Source organism: Pagrus pagrus, assembly GCF_965226575.1.
Source record: "Pagrus pagrus genome assembly, chromosome: 18".
Lineage (NCBI taxonomy): Eukaryota > Metazoa > Chordata > Actinopteri > Spariformes > Sparidae > Pagrus > Pagrus pagrus.
The window spans coordinates 14,504,818-14,528,954 of record NC_140202.1 but is presented as its reverse complement, the minus strand read 5'-3'; the positions used below and the strand labels follow the sequence as shown (position 1 = coordinate 14,528,954).

Below are 24,137 nucleotides of genomic sequence, written 5' to 3'. Positions count from 1 at the left end.
ATGATTTCTGAGTTTTTAACTTCCTTCTCTCCACAACAGAATAATTCACCAATACAGGACAAGATTCACCTGAGGGATAAGATGTATTAATATGCCCATTTCACATGTACTGCACACACACACACAGACACAGACACACACACTGCCAACCTGGTGTGCTCTGCAGAGTTACGCCCTGCATGTCATTTCTCTCCAGCAGCTCGTCTCCAGCGACCCTTCTCCAGGCCGTGTGCTGGTTAGACACCGACCAACCACATGCATCCCGTTCAAACGAGCAGTGTGAGCCAAACGGAAGAGCATCTGGGGAGGAGAAAGACTGTTGTCATGTTTCACTTGAACAGAGGTCGCAGCTGTTAATGTTAATGTTTTCCACATGATTCGTCTTTTTGGAGACATAAGAGGACCATTAATAACATTCTGAAACGGGTGCCATAATCCTGGATGTGACATCTCAGTCTCTACGTCTCTCATATCTCAAACGTGTACACATGACAACATTTGAAAATAATGACACATCACTCACTGCAGGATATTATTAAGATTATCGTGACAGAGGGAGCGATGCACCACATCATCTGTTGTGCCACAGTCTTCACAAAATGAAGAACTGTTGTGCAATAACTTGCTGTAGTAATGTTGTGAGAACAAAACAAAAGCAGAAGAACAGGGATCTGGATGGGAAGCAGTAGTATGTTAGCTAACGTTAGTCTTAGGGCTAGAATGTTCCTGTTGAGTGCCCTGACCTCTCCCAGATTGTGAGGGTAATGTGTTTTTTTTGGCATCTTACAGTCACATGAGACATTCGATGACAACTTAATCTCTTTGCATCCAGCATGTTGTGTTAGGTCTGAAGGCAGGGGGAAAAGTTCACAACTCTGAAGGGAAAAAGTGCCGTCCATCAACTCCACAACGGGTTGCCAATACTTCCAAGAGTTACAATATTTAAAGTGACAACATCACCATAATATCACCCACAATGTCTAGTTTGATAAGTCAACACATTTTGATAAATGTCGATTAAGGTTCTCAGTAATCCAGGTCATGGCAATTCTAAGTGCTGTACTGTAGGCAACTGGACTTGTTTCAGTTTTTCGAAGACGTTTCAACCCTCGTCCAAGAGGCTTCTCCAGTTCTAACTAACTGGAGGGGAGTTGGCAGGCTTTTAAACTCTGTGTGGGAGTGTTCTTTCAGAGTCATTAAAGGAATGGTTCACTCTAGAACGAAATTCAGTCATTATCGACTCACCCTCATGCTGATGAGAAATCCGGTGTAGTTTTTTATTCCTCAAAGTGCAGCTGGAGACCCACGGGAGTACTGTCCTGCAGCAAGAATCCATATAACGGGCGTCAATGGTGCCTGAGACGAAAAGGTCCATAAAACTACACAAACACTTTGTAATATTCCTCCATACTGCTCGTCCGCTGCAATCCAAGTGTCCTGAAGTGGCGACATCCAGAGTTTACTCGAAACAACGTCATTTAGTACATTTTTTTTGCCTAAACAGTCACTATACTATATTTTCCTGGAGGCACGCTCGTGCGTGCATGCAACTCTCCCTGGCACCCGCTCGCACTACAGAAGCCGCACCAGACAAGATCAACGAGAACTCGCGATAGATACACACCGGTATTTACATCCAGCTGTGAGCGACACACAAACACAAGAGGGATCTGCCTGCACTAGTGAGATTTGAAACTTTGAAAGAAAAAAGAAAAATGTCCGAGGACTTCGGCTTTGGACTACGGCTTCCGTAGTGCAAGCGGGTGTGAGGGAAACTCGCGTGAACGCGGGAGCGTGCCTCCAGGCAAATATAGTACAGTGACTGTTTAGGCTAGAAAAATGTACTAAATTACATAGTTTCGAGTAAACTCTGGATGTCGCCACTTCAGGACACTTGGATTGCAGTGGACGAGCAGTATGGAGGAATATTACAAAGTTTTTGTGTAGTTTTATGGACCTTTTCGTCTCAGGCACCATTGACGCCCGTTATATGGATTTTTGCTGCAGGATGGTACCCCCGCGGGTCTCCAGCTGCACTTTGAGGAATAAAAAACTACACCGGATTTCTCATCAGCATGAGGGTGAGTCGATAATGACTGAATTTCATTCTAGAGTGAACTATTCCTTTAAGTAAAATTGTCAGTCAATCAGTCTTTTAATCTGATCTTGACATAACAAAAAAAATAAAAAATCAATTTACTAATTGTCAGTGTCCCACTCACACAGGATAGATTTTACTTGTGGTCCATTGAAAAAAATGACACCACCACAATGACCCAGCTCTTTCCCCTGAGGATCCACAACTCAAGGACTTGAAATAGCACTTACTTCATTGATTTGATTACAGACTAAAGCGAGGCCTTTTGATTTTCAGTGTGGTGAAGTGTTTTTCTCACACTGAGAGATTGATGTTTTCAAAGAGGAGGAGAAAGCTCGGTCAGATGAGAAATGGGAGGAAAAGAATTATTGACTGTCTGAAAACACACATTTCACTGCAGCATATTTTTCCACTCTAAGATTTCAATACTCTATATTATTACAATTGGTTGAATCTCTTATGTTTAGACATTTTAAAGGCATGGCTTCAAGATGAAAATCTAAGCAAAGCATATCACCTTCCCAATGAAACAATAAAAGAATTTCCTGCTAATCAAGAAAAAACATCTGATGGGAACATTTGGATGCAATTTATCTCCTAAGCTCCTTTCAGGCTTCACACTTTAAATGCTGATATAACAGTTACTTCCTGCACTTTGAATATATTTTGTAGAGGCCCTTGGCACGGAATAATCTGGTACCTCCAGTCAAAGAATTAACAATTTATCATGGATCTAAACTTTAATACAGCTAATGCAAATGGCTAACAGCCTGCCAATAGCTCCATTTTCTGCTTTAGGACTCCTGTACCGTATGCTGGTCTCAAACTGAGGCACTCACACATACACGTCTTTTGCTTTTCATGTTGTTTTCGCCTTCCCACTCTGTCCAATCAGTCCAATAGTGCAGATCAAAAAAAAAAAAAGATTCATCGCACAAAGTGAAACCTCTTAAGCTAACTGCAAAAGTGCATTTTCAAGTATGACTAATTGAAATTTAAGTCCACAGGTTTCTCCTATTCTGCTTCCTGTTATTTTACAGAGAAAAAAAAACACAAAACCTCACCACAGATGAAGCCCTCATCCTCTCCTAAGGGGCAGTCGGTGTGGAAGTTGCACACTTGGCTCTGGTCGATGCAATCTCCAGAGTTTTCACAGTGGAACAAATCCTCACATGCTGCTTCCATCACCTGGTGTTCTGCATCGCAGCAACCACACAACGATTACACAATCATGTGACCACATTTTCCTATATTACAGAGAACTAGACCCACTGTAAAAAAATAATTCAGAAGTCAGTGTTAGTTTAGATAAACAACAATCTCATATATGTCTTTCAAATATGAGCTAACTGGCTGTTAGCTGTTGGCTCTGTCCAATATAGGTAATAAACACTGCCCACTTGCACCTCTGAAACTTAATTATTAACACTTCACATCTTGTTAACTTCATACAAGACTAGAGTGTAAAAATGACAATTTGCAGTTCCCCGGGGGGTTATATGCAAGGTTTTGTCTTGGCTGGGAGCAGGAACTTCCTGGAGTCTCTGTTGGTTGCCTGGTAGAGGCTAAGAAATAGTCCCCCACATTTCTCCAAAAGCAACCTACAGCTTTATACAAGTAAAACCATTCAAACTGCTGAACAAGGAACAGTGTTACATTGTTACAATGTGGAAAATTAACTATAAATTGTTTCGGTGTGATTTGGAGATTATCTTGATACCAAATTTAATTTCATGTACATATAGACTCAGTGGCCCCTTTAGTAGGTACACATGTACGATAACATTCAATCCAATACAGCTTACAACTGCCATGAAGTCTACTTTTACATTATATTTCTATTATTATGCCTATAATGTTATTTTTGACACTGTCATAGAAATGTCGATTATAAGTTTTGGCATTGACGTCATAGTTAGTGATGATGTTGTTTCAGACTGCATTACGCTGAGTGGTGCTTCTGATATTCTGTCCCCCCTCTGTATGCAAACATGTACAGTAAAGGTAGAATTGAGGGTAAAGCTATTCTGCTGAATTGCTATAGATTACACAGATGAATCTACAGCAACTCAGTGTCTCTCTTTTCAGCTGCTGTGGAAACTGTAGAATAGATTTTCCAAACATATGCCACTGAGAACCAACAGCAAGCAGCTTTCCAATTTACAAAATGTACAGCTGGTTCCTTCTGTTTTGTCAAAATAGTTGATCAGATGACACAACTGCTACAGGCTTTGGTTTGAACTGAAAGATGTCAATAACAGCTCCACTGAGCTTGATGGACTTACCGAATTCACAGTCTATGAACTCCAGAGAGTCCAGAGCCACAGTGGCTCCACCTTCCCCCAAACAGGAAGTGTAGAGCAGGGTCACCTGAAAGGGCTCGTCCACCTGACCAATCACAGCCTCCAGAACCTCCCAATCAGCCCTGCATCAACCAATCACAGAGAAATATTTTCTGAAGTCAACTGTAGAAATTCACAGGTTCTTTCATAAGAGGGGGTGCATTTATCAACACAAACACTAATCAGCAATAAGGAAGGCTTTTCTACACAGTCAGATGTACTGACTGCATCCCTTTGCTGTTACTAAGTACCCATAGTCACCTGCATTCAATCACTGAGCTAACGTGGCTAATAACATTAGCTAATGTCATTAGCAAACTGAAAAGAAAAAAAAGGTCTGATGGATGTCAGTTTCGAAAGCTGATGTTGTTTATCACAATATTAAGGCTACATATCATAATATTCTCGGTGAAACAAGCAATAGTAAACACATTTTATGTAAGTTCCAAATGTATAACAGATCATAGAGATTAAAATTGTACCCTTTATTTTTGCTCTAAGGACGAGTAAAACAATCTACAGTGATCTACGGCGTTTCCTTTCCATTTCCAGAGTTTGCAGGTTATATAAAAACATACAGGTTTACTACGAAATTAAGTGAACAGGTACTGTAAGCTAGTTTTCCATTGAGGACTTCAGAACATTGAACATAAGGTGGGGCCATATACAAAACGTGATGAACGACATATAATTTTTGACAGCACACAATTTTGACAATTTGCATTTACATTCTAAAAATGTGTAAATTTAGTTTTTGTCCGACTTGAGTTCACTGCTGTCTTCAAGATGAAGACTTTAACTGAGAGTTAATACAAACCTTGACAAGTTGATATTAAAAGAAACACTACAGTAGCTCAGAAATCCGAAGGTTCCTTAAACACTCAAAAACAATCAACGTGTTTCACCAAAATGCACTCTTGCAAACATTTGATATATTTCTCAAAGATCATTTGCAAAAGCTTGTTAACTTTTTTAAAACCTGCTTTATTTATTGCAGTTCGTAACCTTCTTCTTTTGCTCTTTTGTATGCACATTGCTACTTTTTAATGCACAACACTGCCACGATTGTCCTTATTTGGTCTATGAAAACATTAAGACACCATTAATCTGTCACCTTGTAATGCTGCTATAGAGTTTGGCTTCTTCAAATCCCCCATTTGATTCAACATAAGCCATATCTCCTTTTTTCTGAGTGCTATCCTATGTGATAGCATCCTCACTTGACATATTACAAATCCATCTCTCAGGGTCTAAAAGTAACCCTGTGCTCTCATGCCCTAAAAAATACTGCACATTTAGTGGAATTGGTGAGTAATGTTTCACTATTGGGAACATACAGTGAAAATAAGATAAGGCACACAATCTGGGGGCCATTTCCAGGAACATTAAGCCTCTGTTTTTGTAGGAATAATGCTCTATTTGAATTGTTGCTGAACTCTGAGAACAGCCAGTACAGGTGAAACATCAGAACACACACAGCACTATAGTAAATGTGTCACGTGTGATAGGAAGAGTGCTTCAAATGGAGAGTCCATCCAGGAGTTACATCTACAAGTGGGAACAGTGGGCTGAATAAATGAAACTACTGTCCGTGTGTGTCTCATAATGTAATTGCTTAGTCCATTACTGCAGAGACACTAACAAAGCCAATGGACAAACTTATTACATATGCCCATCCATCCCTCTTCTGTCATAACCAATTATATAGAAATTCATTTCCAGAGTCTGCATCTAGAGACATGAATGCTTTTAGCTCTCTAAAGATGGCTACCCCTTAGCAATAGATCAATAGGAAATACCTGTTCCCATTTTCCAAACAATACACAGGGGACCGCTGTCTCCACATGAACACAACTGTACTGTTTGTCCCACATGAAAGCTAAGAAACATTTTCCTTATTGAACTTTAGTGCCGCAGAAGTAAAATGTATTAGTCTTTGTGTCCTTGCTCTGTCTAAAGGCCCCAGTCTTTATTTCTAGGCTGGACCTCAACTTGACAAGCACTTCAATCATTGAAGATGCAGGGTTTTGCTTTTCTGACACTTATTGGCATGTTGTGCTGCATAAACCGTACGCCGATAAATAAATAACAAAGACTCTGAACAAACAGTAGAGCACAGGCTGGAAGAGTCTATTCTGAGTGTGTTTTCTGACCTTCGGTCGTCACGTCTCCTGTGGTTGAGAACCACAGAGTGAACAGCTGAACCTGAGAGAACTGGCTTGATCAGGAGTGTGAGGTTCCCCACCGCTGGACCGGCCTCATACAGAGCCACCTGTAAGCTGCAGTACCTGTCGCTTTCTGGCAAGACTGGGCTGGTGAAATGGTACTCGCATGTCCCAGAGGCCTCGGTGGTAGGTGAGAAGCTTAGGAGAAGGAAGTGGCCTAGGGTGATAAAACAGAGTGCAATTTTCACAATTGACAGTTTTATGGCCCCCTCATAATACTGTCATTCCTGTGAAATCATTTGACAAACGCTCCAACATTAGGACAAATCCCAGAGTGGGCGCGAGTACAAGCACAAAAATCAAATTCAATAGAGATTCAAAAGAGCTCTGACTAAGTTCAAAGATACTTTACAGGCTTTTCTTACCCCTAAATATGTTTCATGGAAGAAAGGGAAGAAGAAGAAGAGGAGAAGGCATGATGAGTATCCTGAAGCACTCATTTCATTTCTCCTCAGTGAGTCTTACCATCAGAACTTCCCTCTGAGTGGTCGGTCACAGGTGTCATCCCAGCGTGTGCAGTTTCAGGTTGCTTTGGAGACACCACCGACCAGTCACTTTGGTCGCTGTGATTTGATGAACTCCAGAAGCACTGTGACTCAAAATCACAGGAGGTAACTGAGAGACAGAAAGATGGGAGTGTAGTCTGTAATTAAGTGTTCAGTTGTGAAGAAGCATGATCATTTGCTAGGACAAATTTTGAATTTTCAAAGACAACTAGTAAACATGTTTTGCAGAGAACAAACAGCATCTGTCATCCCCCCAAAATGAGTCAAAACTGATTTTTTCAATAAAAGCCACATTGACGATAGGCAAGAAAGATGTTTACAGTGTGTTTTCTTGCAATCACGAGAAAAGTATTTAATGATCTCAACATAACGAGCTGTTATTCTGAGAATATTAAATATTCAGGCCAAGGATACACTGGGCCGAAGATTTTTCCCTGGACTTTTGTCCAGACCAGCTCACAAACAGGCTCGCGATTGCCTATTTTTTTCTGGAATTCCATCAGTGTTCTGCTAACACACAATATTAGCACGATGCTTTGTCCTCCTACAGTACTTTAACCTCAGAGTTACAGGCCACACCAAGTTCAATTCGCACATCACCCGTAACCTCAGAAGACACGTCAAAGTAACGTCTAAACCCAATCACAGCGCAGAAGTGCAGGAATTGGCGAAGAGTGGGGAAAATTAGACCTCCTCTCAGATGCAGCAGCCAAATGGAATTTCCCCCCCGGTCTCATGCCTGCATGAGGCCAGTCAGCAAGGTTGAAAAACAATCTTAATTTCACATTTCGTTAAAGTTTAAATCTACAACTTTCTGGATGCAGAAGGGCATCAAGATACATGTAGTGGACTATTTTCATTCGCTGCAGTTCTGGAAGAAAAACAGCCAAGTTATCAAACATACCATCAAAAATAAATGTTAATGATCTTAAATGACCTTCACCACATATTGATCACATCAGTGGTCCATGGCCCAAACCTCCTCCAGTGTTTATTGAAATCCAAAATCTGCCTAACAGCCAAACAGAGAGGCCTTTTGTACATTTTGAGTGATTTTGAGCATCTGTCGTCTGTTGGGGGGGGGGGGGTTGATGAACAGGATGAGAAAAAAGGAGCCGTTTGAGACATCATGTGATGGCTGGAGAGGAAAGTGCCACTCCAGTTAATATGAAAAACAGCCATAGGACTCGCTCTGTGGGGATAACAGACAGAAGTATGAAGCTCATCATTGAACTGAGTGTCATCTATATATCAATGAAAAATGCTTCCTCTGATCACAAAATAGTTGAAAATGTGGCTGCTTTGCCCTTTTCAGTGCCGAACTGTTTTCCCAGTGTCAACATGCTGCTTGTGTGCCGCTTTATTCTTCCTCTTTCACCATCTAACAGAGCATTGTTGTGACACCTCGAGTCAAGCTCGCGCCTGAACTTCATAATGAGCAGTTTTCTGGTCTTCTAAGTCTCTCCTTGTGGATAATTGGCAACTCATTTCTGACCTTTAAAAAGACTTCAAGTTGTCATGTGCTCTATTAATCAAATCTTCCTCTCTAAACTGTGCTTTCCTGTCAAGACAATTTTCATTCAAGTCAATGACTATTTAAGTTGATGCAGGTGATCAATGCAGGTGATGACAATAACGACACAGACGATCACTGAATATTTTTTTTTCCTTCTGTTTTTGTGTGTGCATATGTATCCATGAGTGAGTACATAATAGTGTTGTCACAAAAGAAAGACAGCAAGTCAGTTTACATCTAGAGGAGGCAGGGCTATGTGGGCACTACAATGGTGCATGTGTCAACACACTGACAGAGAAGAGAGTTAAAAAAGAAAAAAAAAGCAGCTAGCACTGGCAATACTGCCAAAAATGAGTAACCAGTTGGAATATTGAGGAAAGATATATATCAGTACAATAATATTTTTGACAACACCAATCCATAACTCTTACTTTGGCTGTCATCTTCTGAGCCCAAATGATGAGGAAGCAGCTCTTCTGAGAAGCTCTCCTCCAGAAATCTGTCAAAGAGAGCGTGGCAGGCACTGCTGACTGAGGAGAGACAGACAAAAAGTGGTTTAAGTACTTGTTTTAATTATGAAGGCATGTCATACAGTTCTTCTAGATGCTATACAGTCCCCAATCACCCTGTCTGAGTAGGAATAATCGGGTGCCTGGTGGTGGTGTTCCGATGTTTATCAGAGGAATTCATGGCTGTCGATAGAGCGAGTTAACAATAGCACAGCCTGTAGCTGATGGAGTACTTGCCAATCCATATTGAGAAAATGGATTGTCCAAAGACATTCACGTTAGGAGTGTCGATTATGGTCCGTCTCTACGTGTCTATCAAGGGGCTATTCTATTTCTTTCATAATATGAGCAAGGATGGTCTCCTGTATGGAAGATTTTAAATGCCTAAATGAAGACAAGGAAGATGTTTACAGTGTGTTTTTCTTGCAATCACGAGAAAAGTATTTAATGATCTCAGCATAATGAGCTGTTTTCCTGACAATATGAAACAAATGAGGCCAAGGATACACTGGGACGAAATGTTTTTGTCCAGACCAGCTCACAAACAGGATTGCGATTGCCTATTTTTTTCTGGAATACAATCAGATAGCGTGTTCTGCTAACACACAATATTAGCACATTGGAATACGATACATAATGTTGTTCATATTTCCTTGTTCTAATTAAACAACAAACAGATGTTCAGTGAAACTTATTTAGGCAGATGTAAGTAATTGATGGGAAGCAAAAATGCTACAAATGTTAATGACTGGTTAGTTTTTTATAGATTTTTGTTTGGGAAGATGACGCAAAACTTCTCGTGTCAAACTGTGAATTATGGACGGTTTGCATGTGAAGAGTCTAGTTCGTCATTAAAATGAACATCATCAATTGTGAGTGACTTAAAAATGTGCCTTTTGGAGTGATTTAAAGGGTGGATTTTTCTCATATGGTATGAAGATCCAAAACAGATGGGAATCTTTTTATTTATCTGATGACAATTTCTAACACAGAAAACCAAGTTCATCCAATGTAAGTTGAAGCAAGTGAAGAGCTCCTTATTATTAACATTTTTATTTACATAATACCTTGAACCAGATTTATTTGGGCTTAATTGTCAACAAACAAAATCCCTTGAAAACTACTAATTATCTCCATTATGCAAGATACTCAACATAATTGAGATTCGCTCAGCGTGTTTGCCTGATAGCATTTTAGACAGCACATTTGGAGTGACCAACCTCTCGGCACATTAACTGTGGATGAGGCAATATGGAGGCAATTTACCACTTCTGTGCTGTGAATCGTCTGATGCCATCAGAGCTTTAATGTTACCTTACTTTTTGGATTATTACACAAACGTGCTTCAATTGAATGTGTTTTGACTCGCACAGATCATGATTCTCTTTTGCAGTTTAGAAAACCCACTTCTGAGGAGCCAATGAGTACAGATAATACAGAACAGGATAATGACGTTGTTTACTTGTGATAGCCAGATACATGACATGGGAAAACAAAAAGGCAATCATTACAGATAATTAACTTATGATTTCCAGATAAAGGCATGAAATAATTCGCAGATCAGTTGAATTTGCATGTGGATGCATAATGTGGTTCTCTATGAGAACTCCACTTCCGCTGGGAATCAGGCACGAACACGCCACAGCCTTTCTCTGTTTTCTCTGGACATGTAGCACCAATTTTTAAAAAAATTCCGCCTTTTTAGTGCATAGACTCTTCCCAGCGGTGGAGTACTTCTTTAAGGGCATCAGTATGCTCAACCACAACGTTGAGCAATTTCTGTAACAGACAGTCAAGCATTCAAGCTCAGGAGGGGAGACAGTAAGCACGGTTTCAAGCTCTCTTTTTTCATTCTTTAAACTTATGTATGTAACTTTTTGTGTGTAGAACTTTCAAAAAGTATGCTTTGTTATCCTCGTAATTACCTGCCTTTGTGCATGGCCATTCAGGACATGAGTGCCTCCTGTGGTCGAGAATACCCAACCTCACTCAATTTTCTTGGTCTGGGTTGAATTGGATCTGCAGACACTGTTCAGAGCTACTTCAACTAAAATAAAATGCATCATACATAAGCCTGGAAAAGGACAGTTTTCCGTCTCTATCAATTAAAGTTTATATAATTTCAACTGCGGTTAGTGCATTAATGATTCAGCACATTTTCTGTACATAACACGTGTAACTCTTTTGTTAAGACGACTGTTATTATGGAAAGAACATTAAACAATTAAAACATAGTGTATTATTTGCTAGATTGATTAAAATGTTAATGTGATACAAAATCTGAATAAATGCAGGGAATAGCATTAACATAAGTGGTAACATAGGACCTGTAGGCTGAAACCAAACCGCTCTTGGTTGTTTGTTTTTGTCCGTCAGGCCAGTGAGAGACTGGTAATGCCTTGGTCACACTCACGATTTTCAAGGTCATCAGATTGCTGGACTGTACTGTTCACACTACATAACTTTCTGCCTCATATTAGGGGACTCTTGCAGTCATTGTGCTTTGTACACTATGTGACCGATCAGGGACACGGGGGTCACACACTACGAGATCACACACACAAGACGTGACAAGGGTATGACGCCGTCCAGGCCATCCAAGTTGTTTGTGTGTTGATTTGCAGCGAAAGTACAAGGAAGTAAAAAAAAGAGGAAAGAGAGGATGGAGTAGGAGGATTTTGCACTGAACATGGCTACTCGTACTGTGGGTCGGCGAGGATGACATGGTTACAAATACTGATCAGCTTGTGTGTATGTATCCTGATAGAAACCATAAACTGTTATTGCGCCCGCTATATACAGTTAGATGCATGATAAGACTGGGTTAACAGAGCTGCTGCAGATGAAACCAGAGGAGAGAGGGAGAAAGGAGAAAAATGTCTGCTCTCAAGCAAGATCAGGGCTAAAATCCTAAAGTGTGAACTTAGCGTTACCTGTCCAGTGTGCGTCTCTCTCAGTCCAGTGTTTTCTTTAAATGGCGTCAGACCCCACAATAGATAGATGGACATATGAACCACATAGCTGATCCAGAAATAGAGCCACAGCAGCCTGCCCAAACACTCATAACAAGCCACTGACAGACATGGTCTTGTTCTGGAGGATGACTGAGATGGAGGGCAGTTAACACATGACACAACATTCAACATGCTAACTAGCATGACCAGTAGACAGAGAGGGAGATCCCATATCTCCGGGGGTCATCGCAATTTAACCCCTACACTGGCAACTGGACAGTGACATTACTGTTGTCTTGAGCCTGTAAGGCAAGGTCCCAAGGGTCAAGCAGGACAAATTGGATTATCTAAAGGCCAGCTTATTAAAAGCTATTGGTTATGATAATGATGGGGGGTGAGGGGGATTGTGTACTTGAATTGCAGCCTAGCTATTCATTGGTAATTGGGGAATAAAAGCAGCTATGGATAGATATTTGAATAGGGAAACCGGAAATATTAAATGGCCCATAATGAGGGGGATTCATACAAAGAAAAACATTAACAGACTATAATTAACATGAAACAGCAGACAGTTTTTGGGGAATCCCACTAAAACTCAAACTTCCTGTCTATCACTTGTTTTTGCAGTGTCTAAAGAATGATAGCAAAAAAAAACATTGGGAAAAAGATGGGAATAATAAACGATCTGCCTCATCATTAGCCAGCAGAGCAGCCAGTTACTTTGATGACAATCCAGGATGCTGGCTGACGTCCGTGGCTTGGAAGTGCGTGACTTTGAATAGTCAGTTCTGTCTGAGAGTAGTTTAATAGGACAAAGGCTGAGAGAGTGCAGCTCCGAATAGTTTCCTGAGCTGAATGCTGCTGCTGGTTGTAGTTTAGTTAAAAGGTTGGGGCTTTGGAGTGGAGCAGCTCAGAAAAGCCATCTCATCTGATGTTCTCAAAGAAAGAAGCAGCAAAATAGCTGAGACCATTTTGCCACTGATAGACTTGGTCACCTGTGATATGTCTTCTCTCCTACAACTCCCAGCTATCTTCCAATGTCTGATTTTAATTTTCCCCTCAGAGGATTTAGTTCACATTACAGTTGAATGGGCAATAACAAAAACATCTGGATTTGTTGAAAATGATTTTTGTTGAAAATTTGTTGTGTGAATATTGGCTGATTTTCAGGTGAAATAACCGTGAAAGCAACTCCAGAAAGTCCCGGATAAATGTTCTGATATCAAGGCCCTGTCCCTGTATGTGATCATGAATACTAAGCTGCATCCGTTTCAGGACCTTAAAATAATCACATCTGCTTTTTATGTGCTCAAGCAACCAGTAAATAGTATTTGACTGAAAACAAGTTTAAGAGTCAACAGCTGTGCTGGCTGCTCTTATGTATCAGAATATCGAAATCAATGCAGCAGAAATTGACATGTTTTTATTACACACATTCTTCTTCCTTGTCAAAAACCTGATGCCTTCATTACCCACATTGCAACTCGACCACTGACAGTTCGGTTAGTGATTCAGGTGCATTAATCTAGTAAAAGATAATGTAGCTTTGAGCTGCCAGCCTGCAGCAGAGATGAAGAGTGACCTACCAATAGAAATTTTTTCAGTTTCAAACTTGTAGTCTTTATTCCCAACCAACACTGACTCCTGAGGTTTTATACAACTTTTTCAGATATGCAGTAGTACCAGTGACTTTATAAGAGAAGAAACAAAGGTGAGGTTATTCAAACATTAGACATTAAACTCGCATTTGTTCAAGTTCTCTGGTAGGATGAGCTAACACTTTTAAGTGTTTTTTTTTTAATCAGAAATCACTGGTGATTCTATACATGCAGTTATTATCTGTTGACCACTGACAGTGAAATCATGGCTCTCTCCCCATTCATTTTAACAGGGGCCTGGTCTTGTAAGCCCGAAAAAGCTGCCTGAGGGCGTTGCCAAGATGGCTGCCGAGTTTCCCTTAAGGGATCACTGAAATGATTACAATTAATTCTGAGGGGAACATGAATGTTTGTACAAAATATATGGTAATCAAGACAGCACTCATGGGAGCACTGGCAGTAAGATCTCCATGATGGAAATCCATGATATTCCATCAAATAGTTTCTGTCTGGACCAAAATGATCTGACTGATATTGCCATCCCTAAAGCCATACTGCTTGCGTGGCTAAAAACAAGATGGAGACTGCTGCGTAATTAACACTCAATAAAGATCATGCTTCTTTCCTGTATAACAGCGCCAGAACTCACCACATGTTCATTTGAACTGGTTGAAGAGTGCCGCATGGTCTTTCCAACTGGTGAACATGTTGCCAAAAGAAATAGAACATTTCCAACAAATGGGTGTAGAAGTGTGAAGTGTAATATTGAAGTCTTAAAAAGCCAAGAAACCATCTCCATGTAGTTCTTGTGAAACGATCATGTGCTAAGAGTGAAGCTTCACCCCTCTCCATCTGCTCAACGGAGTCCTGATCACCTCAAATAACAACTTCATCAAGTGTGAAGAAGGATGAAGGCTTAGAAGAGCATCGCTGACAAGGAATGGCACAAAAGCACTCCTTAGAGGAGCCTCAAAGGTAGGGCTTCACATATTCAAATCACATAATTAAACTATTCATTAGTTTACAAGAGTAAAAATAGCTATTGAGGGTGTTTGAGGTTGAGTAATCGCTTGCAAGTGTGCGGTTACGAGCACATTCAAGTGTGTCTCAGAGCTCTGCATGTCATTTACGAGGCTGGGAAAGGAAAAAAGAGCAAAACCTGCTGAAATCAAACTAAACTCTCCCCACAAACATTTCCCTCCACTCAGAGGGGCCAGAATATACAGCATGAACAAAGCACTGTCTCGGATATTAAAGTTGTGAAGAATGACACTCTCTCTGCTCAGTCTCTGTTGTACTGAATGTAATGAATGTTTTTACTCCAGAGCTGGCACCTGGAAACTCAGTGAATCCAAGGCTGCATTGATAATGCCCCCCACCAAAATCAAGTCAGAACCAGTTTCCAAAGCTCTCAGAGACATAAAGTCAGTGGGATGCCTGGCACTTGGCTAGGGACGCTGAAAAACAAGTGGTTATAAAGAGTGAGGGCAGCGTTTTCTTGGGACACAGATGTTGTAAGAGGGAAACTGAGATGATGTAAAAATGACTGTAGAATTATGCCAGTACTCTCATCCATCTTTTCCATTTACCAGAGCCACTCAGGAAAGAGGAGTACGTACACGGGTAGATGTTGCATTTGAATATGCATTATCATTCACAAAGCGTTTCCAGAGACAGAGATGGAGGAAGCAACTGGCTGCTGGATAGATAAACAGTGGCTTACGGCCATGTTTGACATGGCCGGAGGACATTCATTAAACAGGACATAGAGAATGCAAGCTTAATGCACAGCACATGACTTTTTCTATACGGTTATTGTTACTGTATGTAAAGTATCTCCTCCAGGGGGGAATAATTAAAGCACTTTCACAGTATGTTTGTGCATTATATGAAATAAGTTATGACTCACGTTGCAGTTGAGATTATGATGTTTTTGCCGAATATACTGTTTGTCTGGTGCTTTGTCAAGAACATACACAAAGCGGTCTGAGAGAAGCAGGAACAGACAAAGCTTTTCGTATTCAATCAGTTAAAGGTAGAGTCGAGATGAACAGGCCTTGGCAAAGTAGCTCTGTGCTGTGCATGATGCATGCACCTTTTAGCGCAGCGCAAATGGATCAAGTTCAAAATGAAAGAATATGATTTTCAAGACATGTTTTGGCAGAGGAAAGAAAATTAAATCAAAAATGAAAGCCCAGTACTCTCATCTACCAGTGACAGAGTCTGGGTGATTAAACTTCAGAGAGTGACACTGTTAGACACAAATTGGAGAGCTTCGCTTCATCTTCAATTGAAAAGCCTGACAAAACTGTTTCTGTGTCCTTTTAACAGGAATAGCTTGTTTCTAGGTTCAGAAACAAAGCTCATTTTACCGCTTTGAAAACAGCTGGGTTCAATCCAGGCTCCCCCAGTAGTAACAACTGCAGTCTGAATGTCCATGTAATGGTGAGACGTCACATTTAGACATAAATCTAAATAGTGTGATAATGTGATAACAAGACCTCATCGGAGCTTTTTAAATGTTAAACAGGGTAATGATATTTTTGGTTAAAATGACAACTAGTCATTAAGTATGACTGCCTAAAGTGGCAGCTACTGATTGAACAGAAACATGCTTCATTTCTTAAGAGAGAGAGATAAAATAAATGCTGAATGACAAATTATATTGAGGATAGTGGGTATAAAAGTTTTTTTGTGTGTGGAAAACAAAAATAAGTAGCAAAAATTTATTTGATCTGATGTCAGGTCTCCCACTGTTCACTAGTTATTCAATGTTTGTTGAAAAGGTGCTTTGTTGCTAATCACATTAACTGGCAAGTGACTGGGAATACAATGATTTTTAGCATATGTTTTCGCAGTTGGTACTTGTGTGGTCAATTATAGGTCTGCCCCTTAACTTAAACCATGTATGTCTTTTATGTCAGCGTAATAATAGAGTCTAAATCCAATTACTCCCTGGGATCTATAATGATCAAAATGATCTAATTGAATTAGCAGACATGCCTACTGCAAGTTATTTGTTATAAGTGAGTTAGTGTTTATTGGATTCAATGCCAAATGTCATAAAAAGACAAAAAAAAAAAAGAAAAGGAGAAAGAACAGATGGGTGAAATCATACTTTCTTTTTACATTCTCTTCTCATGCAATGATTTGCTTAGCTTAATCACCAATCAGCGTGATTTCTCTCACCAATGGGCTCTACAGCCGATTCAACATGCTGAATCAGCCAAAAACCAATGGTGTATGTGCAACCCATCGCAACAAATAGGGCCACAGGCACTCACCGACAGCCCGACACTGGCCGGCGGCCGGCCGTCAGCCTGGTACAGTATGTCAGGGACCTTAGGCGACAGAGCACTTACGGTTGAGGCTACAGATAGATGGTGGTCTTGGTTAAAATTAGTACACGTTGTGTCGTAAGATACCGCAGATGTCTTCCTGTATTCAACCAGCGCACGATCTTTCCCTAACCACACTGCTGCCAGTGCCTAAACATGCCCGTAGGACGCAGTAGTGATACTGTAATCACTATGAGAGGATATTGCAAGATTGGATATTTTGGTGGAAAACTAATTTAATATGTTGTCAGTGAACAATTTACTGATACGTTCGTTGCCAGTAACAATATTTCAACATAATGTTAATAGAAAATGTGATCCAGCCTGCATTGGGTCTCCTTCAAAATGTGTTGTTGCAAATTACTTGCAGACATGGTTGCAGTAGTTGCCTTAACACACAATCTGTACATCCTATATGATCATATGGCACACTGGGTTAAAATTGGCCCAGCATGGAGCTATAGAGCACTGACGCAATAATAAGTTAAAATCACCCAGTACCCATGGGTAGACAACCACCTGCGATAACGGGTCATAAAACAAGTACAAGGTATTGTAAAGCGCTCTGAGCTGTCAGTAGACTGGAAAAGCACTATGGAAATGCAAGACCATTTACCATTTACATAAAACAGTTAGGTAGATGAGTCAGTTTTACATCGCAACAGTCTAAATGCTGGAGCCTGCTGTCGGTAACATCAGACGCAAAATCTGCAGTTCAAAGCATGTTGATCTTCCCTCCAAAAGGGAGCAGCTTGTTTTTTTTGGTGTTTGATGCATCATCAGTCAGAAATTATGAGAGAGTTCACTGTAAAAACATTAGAATAATCATTTCAGCTCTGGGTTATTTTCTCAAATACAATGCATAGCCATTTAAAGCCAAACTGAAGCCTAAACCTCAAACGCGTCTCATATTCCATCTGTCGTCGCCCCGTCACAAGCTGCGAAAAATTTGAGGTCTTGTCTGGGCTCAGAGGTCCAAAAAAAGCAAACACCGCTCTCGATACCGCCTAAAACCTCATCTATTCAGCTCCAGACACACGCACACACATATTTTGGAAACCATTTTCACATACCAGCACGTATGTTAACTTTCTACTCTACTTTAATGTCAGTCATCAGCTTATTCATCAGAGGAATTAGACATGTAGAGGCAACCTCAAATCTCTCTCAAGGCCTCCTAATTGACCGTAATGTGTCCAGAGGTGTGATGAGAATAAACATTTAGGCAACTTGACGACAATAATTGCTGACAGCCTTCTCAACTACTGGATATTGAACAAATACTTTGTTCAGGATAATGTTTATGGTTTTTTAATCATCAGGGGTTTATCGAACTTGAGAACACATGTTGGTGTGTACTAAAACTTTACACCTTAACTCACTACTTATGAAGCTTACCAAAGCCCATTACTTCTATGTTTAAAACATACAGACTTGAGTTAGATTGTACTCTGTTAACAGAAAAAAAACTTGGATGGCACTCGATAGAGAGCATACAGTACCTCCACCAAGGCTCAAAGTCCCCTTTAATTCAATCAAGCATGATCTAATATCAAATAAAACAGATCTTAATCCCCCAGATCCTGAATTTCCCCCTCCCCCCTCTTAAACTCAGCAAAATACAAACATTTTTTTTGCTAAGCAACACATACTTAGTTTTCTTATATGATGCCCCTATGACCGTTACATTTAACTGTTACATGCCTCGTCTCCCATCCACCCAACACATACAAAGTTTCACAGCAGCTAGAGGTCCCTGTCAGGTAAACATAACCATACTGTCAGCCGTTTAAGGCCTTTGAACAAAACAACAATGCTCTTGTTTTCTTGTGATGAGAGTCTTAGACACGTGGCATTGTCAGAAAAACGTAAACGCACACAAGGAGTCAGAGGACCTCAATTTATCCTGACAAAGAAAATGCTTGTAGGAATCAAGAAACTTACATTGTGCAATGGAAAATAAAGACATTGAATTGAGTGTCAGATGGGAAAATGTTTTGCTCAATTTGAAACACATGAAAAAGAGCCGGAGGAAAGCTCATTCATTTGACCTTTCAGTTCTGTGTCCAGGTAAACTAGAGGCTAAGTGTTTCATTTCCTTCTAGAGAAGACGCTCCATTGACTTCTGATAAGAGCTTGACTGCGACAGTGCATGTCCACGTCTCACTGCTGAGACCCTCGAGTGTCTGCACCCAGACACACTTCTGAAAGACCCATTCATGTGCAGTGAATCAGGCTTTCGGGATTTCCAAAATAATTAAGTCCCATAATTCAATTTGGGATTCCAATTGGTTGCATCTTGGCTTCAATTAGCCGGCATATCGTACCAGTATGCTGTCCCTTCTCAGTAAAAAACACACTCCGACTCTCGGACACATCCTGTCTGTTTTCCCCTTTTCTCCTGACAACCACCAGATGTTAATGTAAAGATAAAAAGCAGCATACACGTACTGTAGGCATTTTAAATCAAGGTGACTTATGACAAATTAGCTGACATGGAAAAAGAACGGGTGATTTGATGAGAGCTGTATCGACTAAAAGCTCAATGGTGATGGTGAAAAGCTTTCACTACATTAATGTGATGTGTTTTGTTGCAATTCATGAAGCAGTGTTTGTAAATGTCAAGGTCCGGAGGGTCAAACCATTACTGCTACATCTGCACTAGAATCATAAGAGCACGCCACTGTTCATACATTTGCCTTTTACTGAAGTTAAATGTACAACATATGAATCAAATAAAATGAACATATTAAAACCAAAACCAAGACTGTTTTGTCTCAAATTAACTGATAGGTCTGGAATAAATTCTGAGTAAGCCTTATGTTCTGATTGTTATCTGATGTCGTGCCATTGTTGACAAAACATGATGTGTGTTTTACGATGCTAATATTGAAGTAAAATAGTCTGTTGTAAGATGAATGTTTACTCAACTATCTGGAGCAGAGTGAAACATGAACCAAGGAAACAAGCTACTTTGTCCAGCTAACTCAGAGAATCGTCTTACTGGAAGAGCCACTAACTGACGAGAACAATGGTGGTTTGTTGAACGACTTTTACAAGGGGGGTGTGGGGAGTTTTCCTGACAAGGGCCTTTTGTAGCTGACTAAATAATGACTTGATAAAAACAAGAAAAATCAAAATATTGACTTAATGACTTAATGAATATCTGGCTGGAGCATTGGTGGAATTAGAGTTACATTCCAAAAAGCAGAAGAGAAACTAAAGTCAAACCTTAAAGGAAAAGTTTGACATTTTGGGAAAACAATCTTATTGACTTGTTTTTTTAATATACATGCACATGCGGTCACATGTCTGTAAGCTAAAGACGAAGTTACAGCTGGATAACGTAGCTTAGCACAAAGAGTGGAAAAAGGGGGAAACAGTTGGCGTGGCTGTGTCAAAAAGGTGGGTGGATTTTGTTGGTCTTAGTTGGTCACAGCTTTTCCTAACATACAGGGAGAGAGCAATGGAGTGTGAAAAATTAGCCAGATACAGTGCTTTTATTAGATCAAGCATCAGAAGCCTATGACATGACCCTATTTCCCCTCACGGATCCATTAGGTAGCCTATTTATGATTATAAGGTAATAGTAGGCGCATGAAAGAATAAATGACTAATTGCATTAATAAAAAACTCACTCCACATGTCTTTGGCACGCAACATTTTTCCGTTCCGCCATTCTTACTCTGATTAGGTCGTTGTGTTTTTTCCACAGCTGCTGGAATTGCACAACACAGCCAATCCAGTCAAATCAAATCAACAAGTGCACACCGTTTTTGTTAACATCATTTTCGTTCCTAAATCCAATCTAACCTCTAATTCTGTCATGTGTGCACAAATGCTGTTTGATATGAGATGTCTGTTTGAGGTAAGGCAACTTATTAATTATACTGAGGAAATAACCGCACAGAACAGAGTGTGCGGTATTTCCTTTATTCTCCCAGCACCAGCTCGCTGAGCAGGAACAGCTGACATGCGTGCTGGCTGATGCACAAAGCAAGTTAGGACATCGTCATTGGTAAGAACTGAAATAATCGGATGTTCACTCATTTGCTTCGCTTCCAGTTAGGAGGCGGTGTCACTGCTGTCATCAGCATTGTTTTTGACCACAGTGGATAGCCGTTTGTGGAGTGTGTGGCAGCTAAAGAGCCACACATTTACCCCAGGAGATGGTGGAGAACGAAAAGAACTAAAAGGAGAGATCAGAAAGACGTAAAATCTTAAAGAAAGACTTAAAACCCTAAAATCACTGACACTACTACTGACATAACTGAAAACGCATATCTCATAGCCATTCACCTACACTGAGCATGTGTGTTGTAAACAGGAAGCAGAGTGTATACTACGTAACACTGTTTTGTCAGCAAAACATTGTAAACAGCCGTTTTTTGTCTCTCTTTTCCATCATTGTATTATGAATGTCTGTTTATGTCTTTCTAAATATAACGTCAAACATTATAACTTCCATTCTGTCAACGTACAAACTCAAATACTCCAATACCATAACACATACTCCGAGTTCACATTGCAAATGATGCTACAAAAACTCATAAACGCTGGTGTCTGCGTCATTCTTTCCAAAAATTGTAGTTTCTGCCCATCCAAACACAAACATAGACGACAGTTTCTGACTATCTTTACCATGGAAGGAGTTTTCCAAAAGGCCAGTTTTCAACTTGAAATGCCGCTTACGAGTTTATGAAACGCCAAAACCGACAGAAAGAGCTTTGTTTCAAGAAATACCCGTGTACAGGTGTACAGGGCCTCAGTCATCTGTCTGTTATGTTGACAGCTTTTTGTGCTGCCCCCTAGGGCTGAAAAAAAAAAAATTAAACAGTGATGGAGGATCAGAAGAGGGTTATATGAACAATTTTCATAACGTTATTTTTAATGACTCCGGCTCACTGGAAATGTTTAGAAGGCAAAGAGAACCAACTCAGTACAAATTCCCCGAATACTAAAATGTGGCTTAAATTTACAGTATGTGGTTAAAGAATAGCAGCCTTCAGTGACAAGCAAATTTAACATAATGTACTAATTAATACTGTCTTCCTGAGCACTTAATTAGTCCTACCAACTAACAGTGTCTGTACTGTGGTCGCCCTGACCTGTCTGGTTAACATCCTGAGGAGGCTGGGGACTGAAGCTGCCCTTCTCATCTCTAACCACAAAGTCCAACTCCCACTCTGTAGGTGCGGGTGAGCTGACCTTCCTCCATAGAGATCAAACAGCAGTGTGTGTGAAAACTGTACGTGCTTCACCCATAAGCTCCATCTTTTAGGTCAGCATTGAGGCATAAATTAGGTCAGAACATCACTGTGACCACCCGCTGTCTCTTTTATGACTCACTTTGCTTTACTGAACTTGAATGAACATCTGCTGCTCAGTGATTTAACATCGATGCTTCCTGACAGTGTGCAAAGGAACAGTTCTCCACAATATGGAGACAATTGAAAACACAAGGTCAAATATATTAAAATGCTTCCTGGTAACAAAATGTTGTTTGTCAGTTTGTACAAAATCTTGCCATATGAGCAACAGAACAGCTAAAAACTTACTTCTGTTTCCAATTTCCTTTATAGATGGACAATAATAGCTGTTAAGGTCTGTTACAGTCCCAACTGTTGCCTGTCAATTCTCTACCACAGCCTTAAGAATACAAAATGACACATTATTGTGGTTAAATCTCAACTCTATCGCTAAGAGTCAGGACACTACTGTGTGACAGAGGAAACCCGGTCACTGAATTGAGCAGAATGCAGCAAAACATGAAAGTCTCATGATAAATTAGCATGTGACTTTGAGTCAGTGACATCGAACACTCTGTTGTTCTGTTTTGTCCTTTTGCGTCCCCTGACAGTGGCCTGTTTTCACTTTACAATGCCAAGTCAAGTAATGGCCAAGTTATTCTTCACCACATGAAAGTTTTTAATGTTTAAAACCAAGCTTCCTTTAACTCTGTGTCACGTCAAAGGAAAGAGAAGAAACTGTGCGTAAAATGAACATGACGGACCCATTTAAAAAGACTTTTCTGCCTTCTGTATTACATGTCTTTCGTCAGATACTCAATATTTTTATTATAAATAACATTTGTGTTTAGATCTCTCTTCTGTTTCTGTGACTGTCAACATAACAAGCCCCTCTATTTAACATTTTGAATAGCATATAACATTTAATAAATGGTTTATACACACAATAATGTAGTTTTAAGCTGATTTGAATGTTTATTTATGTCAACAGCTATAACTCACAACATGCCCTCACACCTAAACAGCAGAAAAGGTTGTTTGCCACTGAGTCCCAACAGGACATGACCATTAGAGAGTACCAGCAACAGGCACACTGGACAATCGTCACAAGGTTAACACTGTTGTTTTACAATACAGTAAAACACAATGTCATCATATAACATTTGTCTTGACAGAAGTTATAATTGCTGGCATGATACTATACAATAACTTAAAAATGTTATCTGCTTGCAACTACATTGTAGTGTGATGTAAATCATTTACCAGCAAACCTGCGCACATGATGAGCCGGAACATGCAATTATTTTTTTGGTTAAAAAATGACGTTAGATTATCAAAAAACGCTGCAGATTTCCTTTTTCTTTCAATAAACTAATCAATCAGCTCTACTTTAATGTCTTTGTCATTGTCAAGCCTCCTGCTGCTGGTCATCATCCCCCTTTTAAATAATTCTGGAAAGCACTGCATTTGTGTACTAATAAAATCCACCTGTGGTTGTAAACACGTTATTCTACATTTAAATAATGGCAACATAATGACAGATTGGCACGAACTGTGCTTTTACATTCCCGATAATTTTCTCAAAAATTGGTTTTGCAGTTCACTGCAGTCTTGGGAAATCCATTTTTTCATCCACATTATTGTAATCTATCCACGTCTGGAGCTTATTATCTATTTGTTACTGCATGGTGCTTTAGGTGCCAGAAAAATAATTTGAAAAACTCTATAGTGCACACCCACTGCTTTAAGAGCAGGCAGGGGCGGGTGTCCACAAATCTCCACTAATGATACTAATCTGTTAT

The 24,137-nt window shown here is 40.0% G+C and overlaps 1 protein-coding gene across 1 annotated transcript in view; it reads right to left on the bottom strand.

Moving 5' to 3' along the window:
* ltk (leukocyte receptor tyrosine kinase) overlaps nt 1-24,137 on the bottom strand; it is a 54,995-nt gene that overhangs the window by 25,286 nt on the left and 5,572 nt on the right. Inside the window, exons 2-7 of the mRNA XM_084380869.1 lie at nt 9,119-9,217; nt 7,131-7,280; nt 6,594-6,822; nt 4,384-4,523; nt 3,163-3,294; nt 151-300 (exon numbers count right to left, since the gene is read on the bottom strand). Coding sequence (XP_084236995.1) covers nt 151-300; nt 3,163-3,294; nt 4,384-4,523; nt 6,594-6,822; nt 7,131-7,280; nt 9,119-9,217 — 900 coding nt within the window. The remainder of the gene's footprint in view (nt 1-150; nt 301-3,162; nt 3,295-4,383; nt 4,524-6,593; nt 6,823-7,130; nt 7,281-9,118; nt 9,218-24,137) is intronic.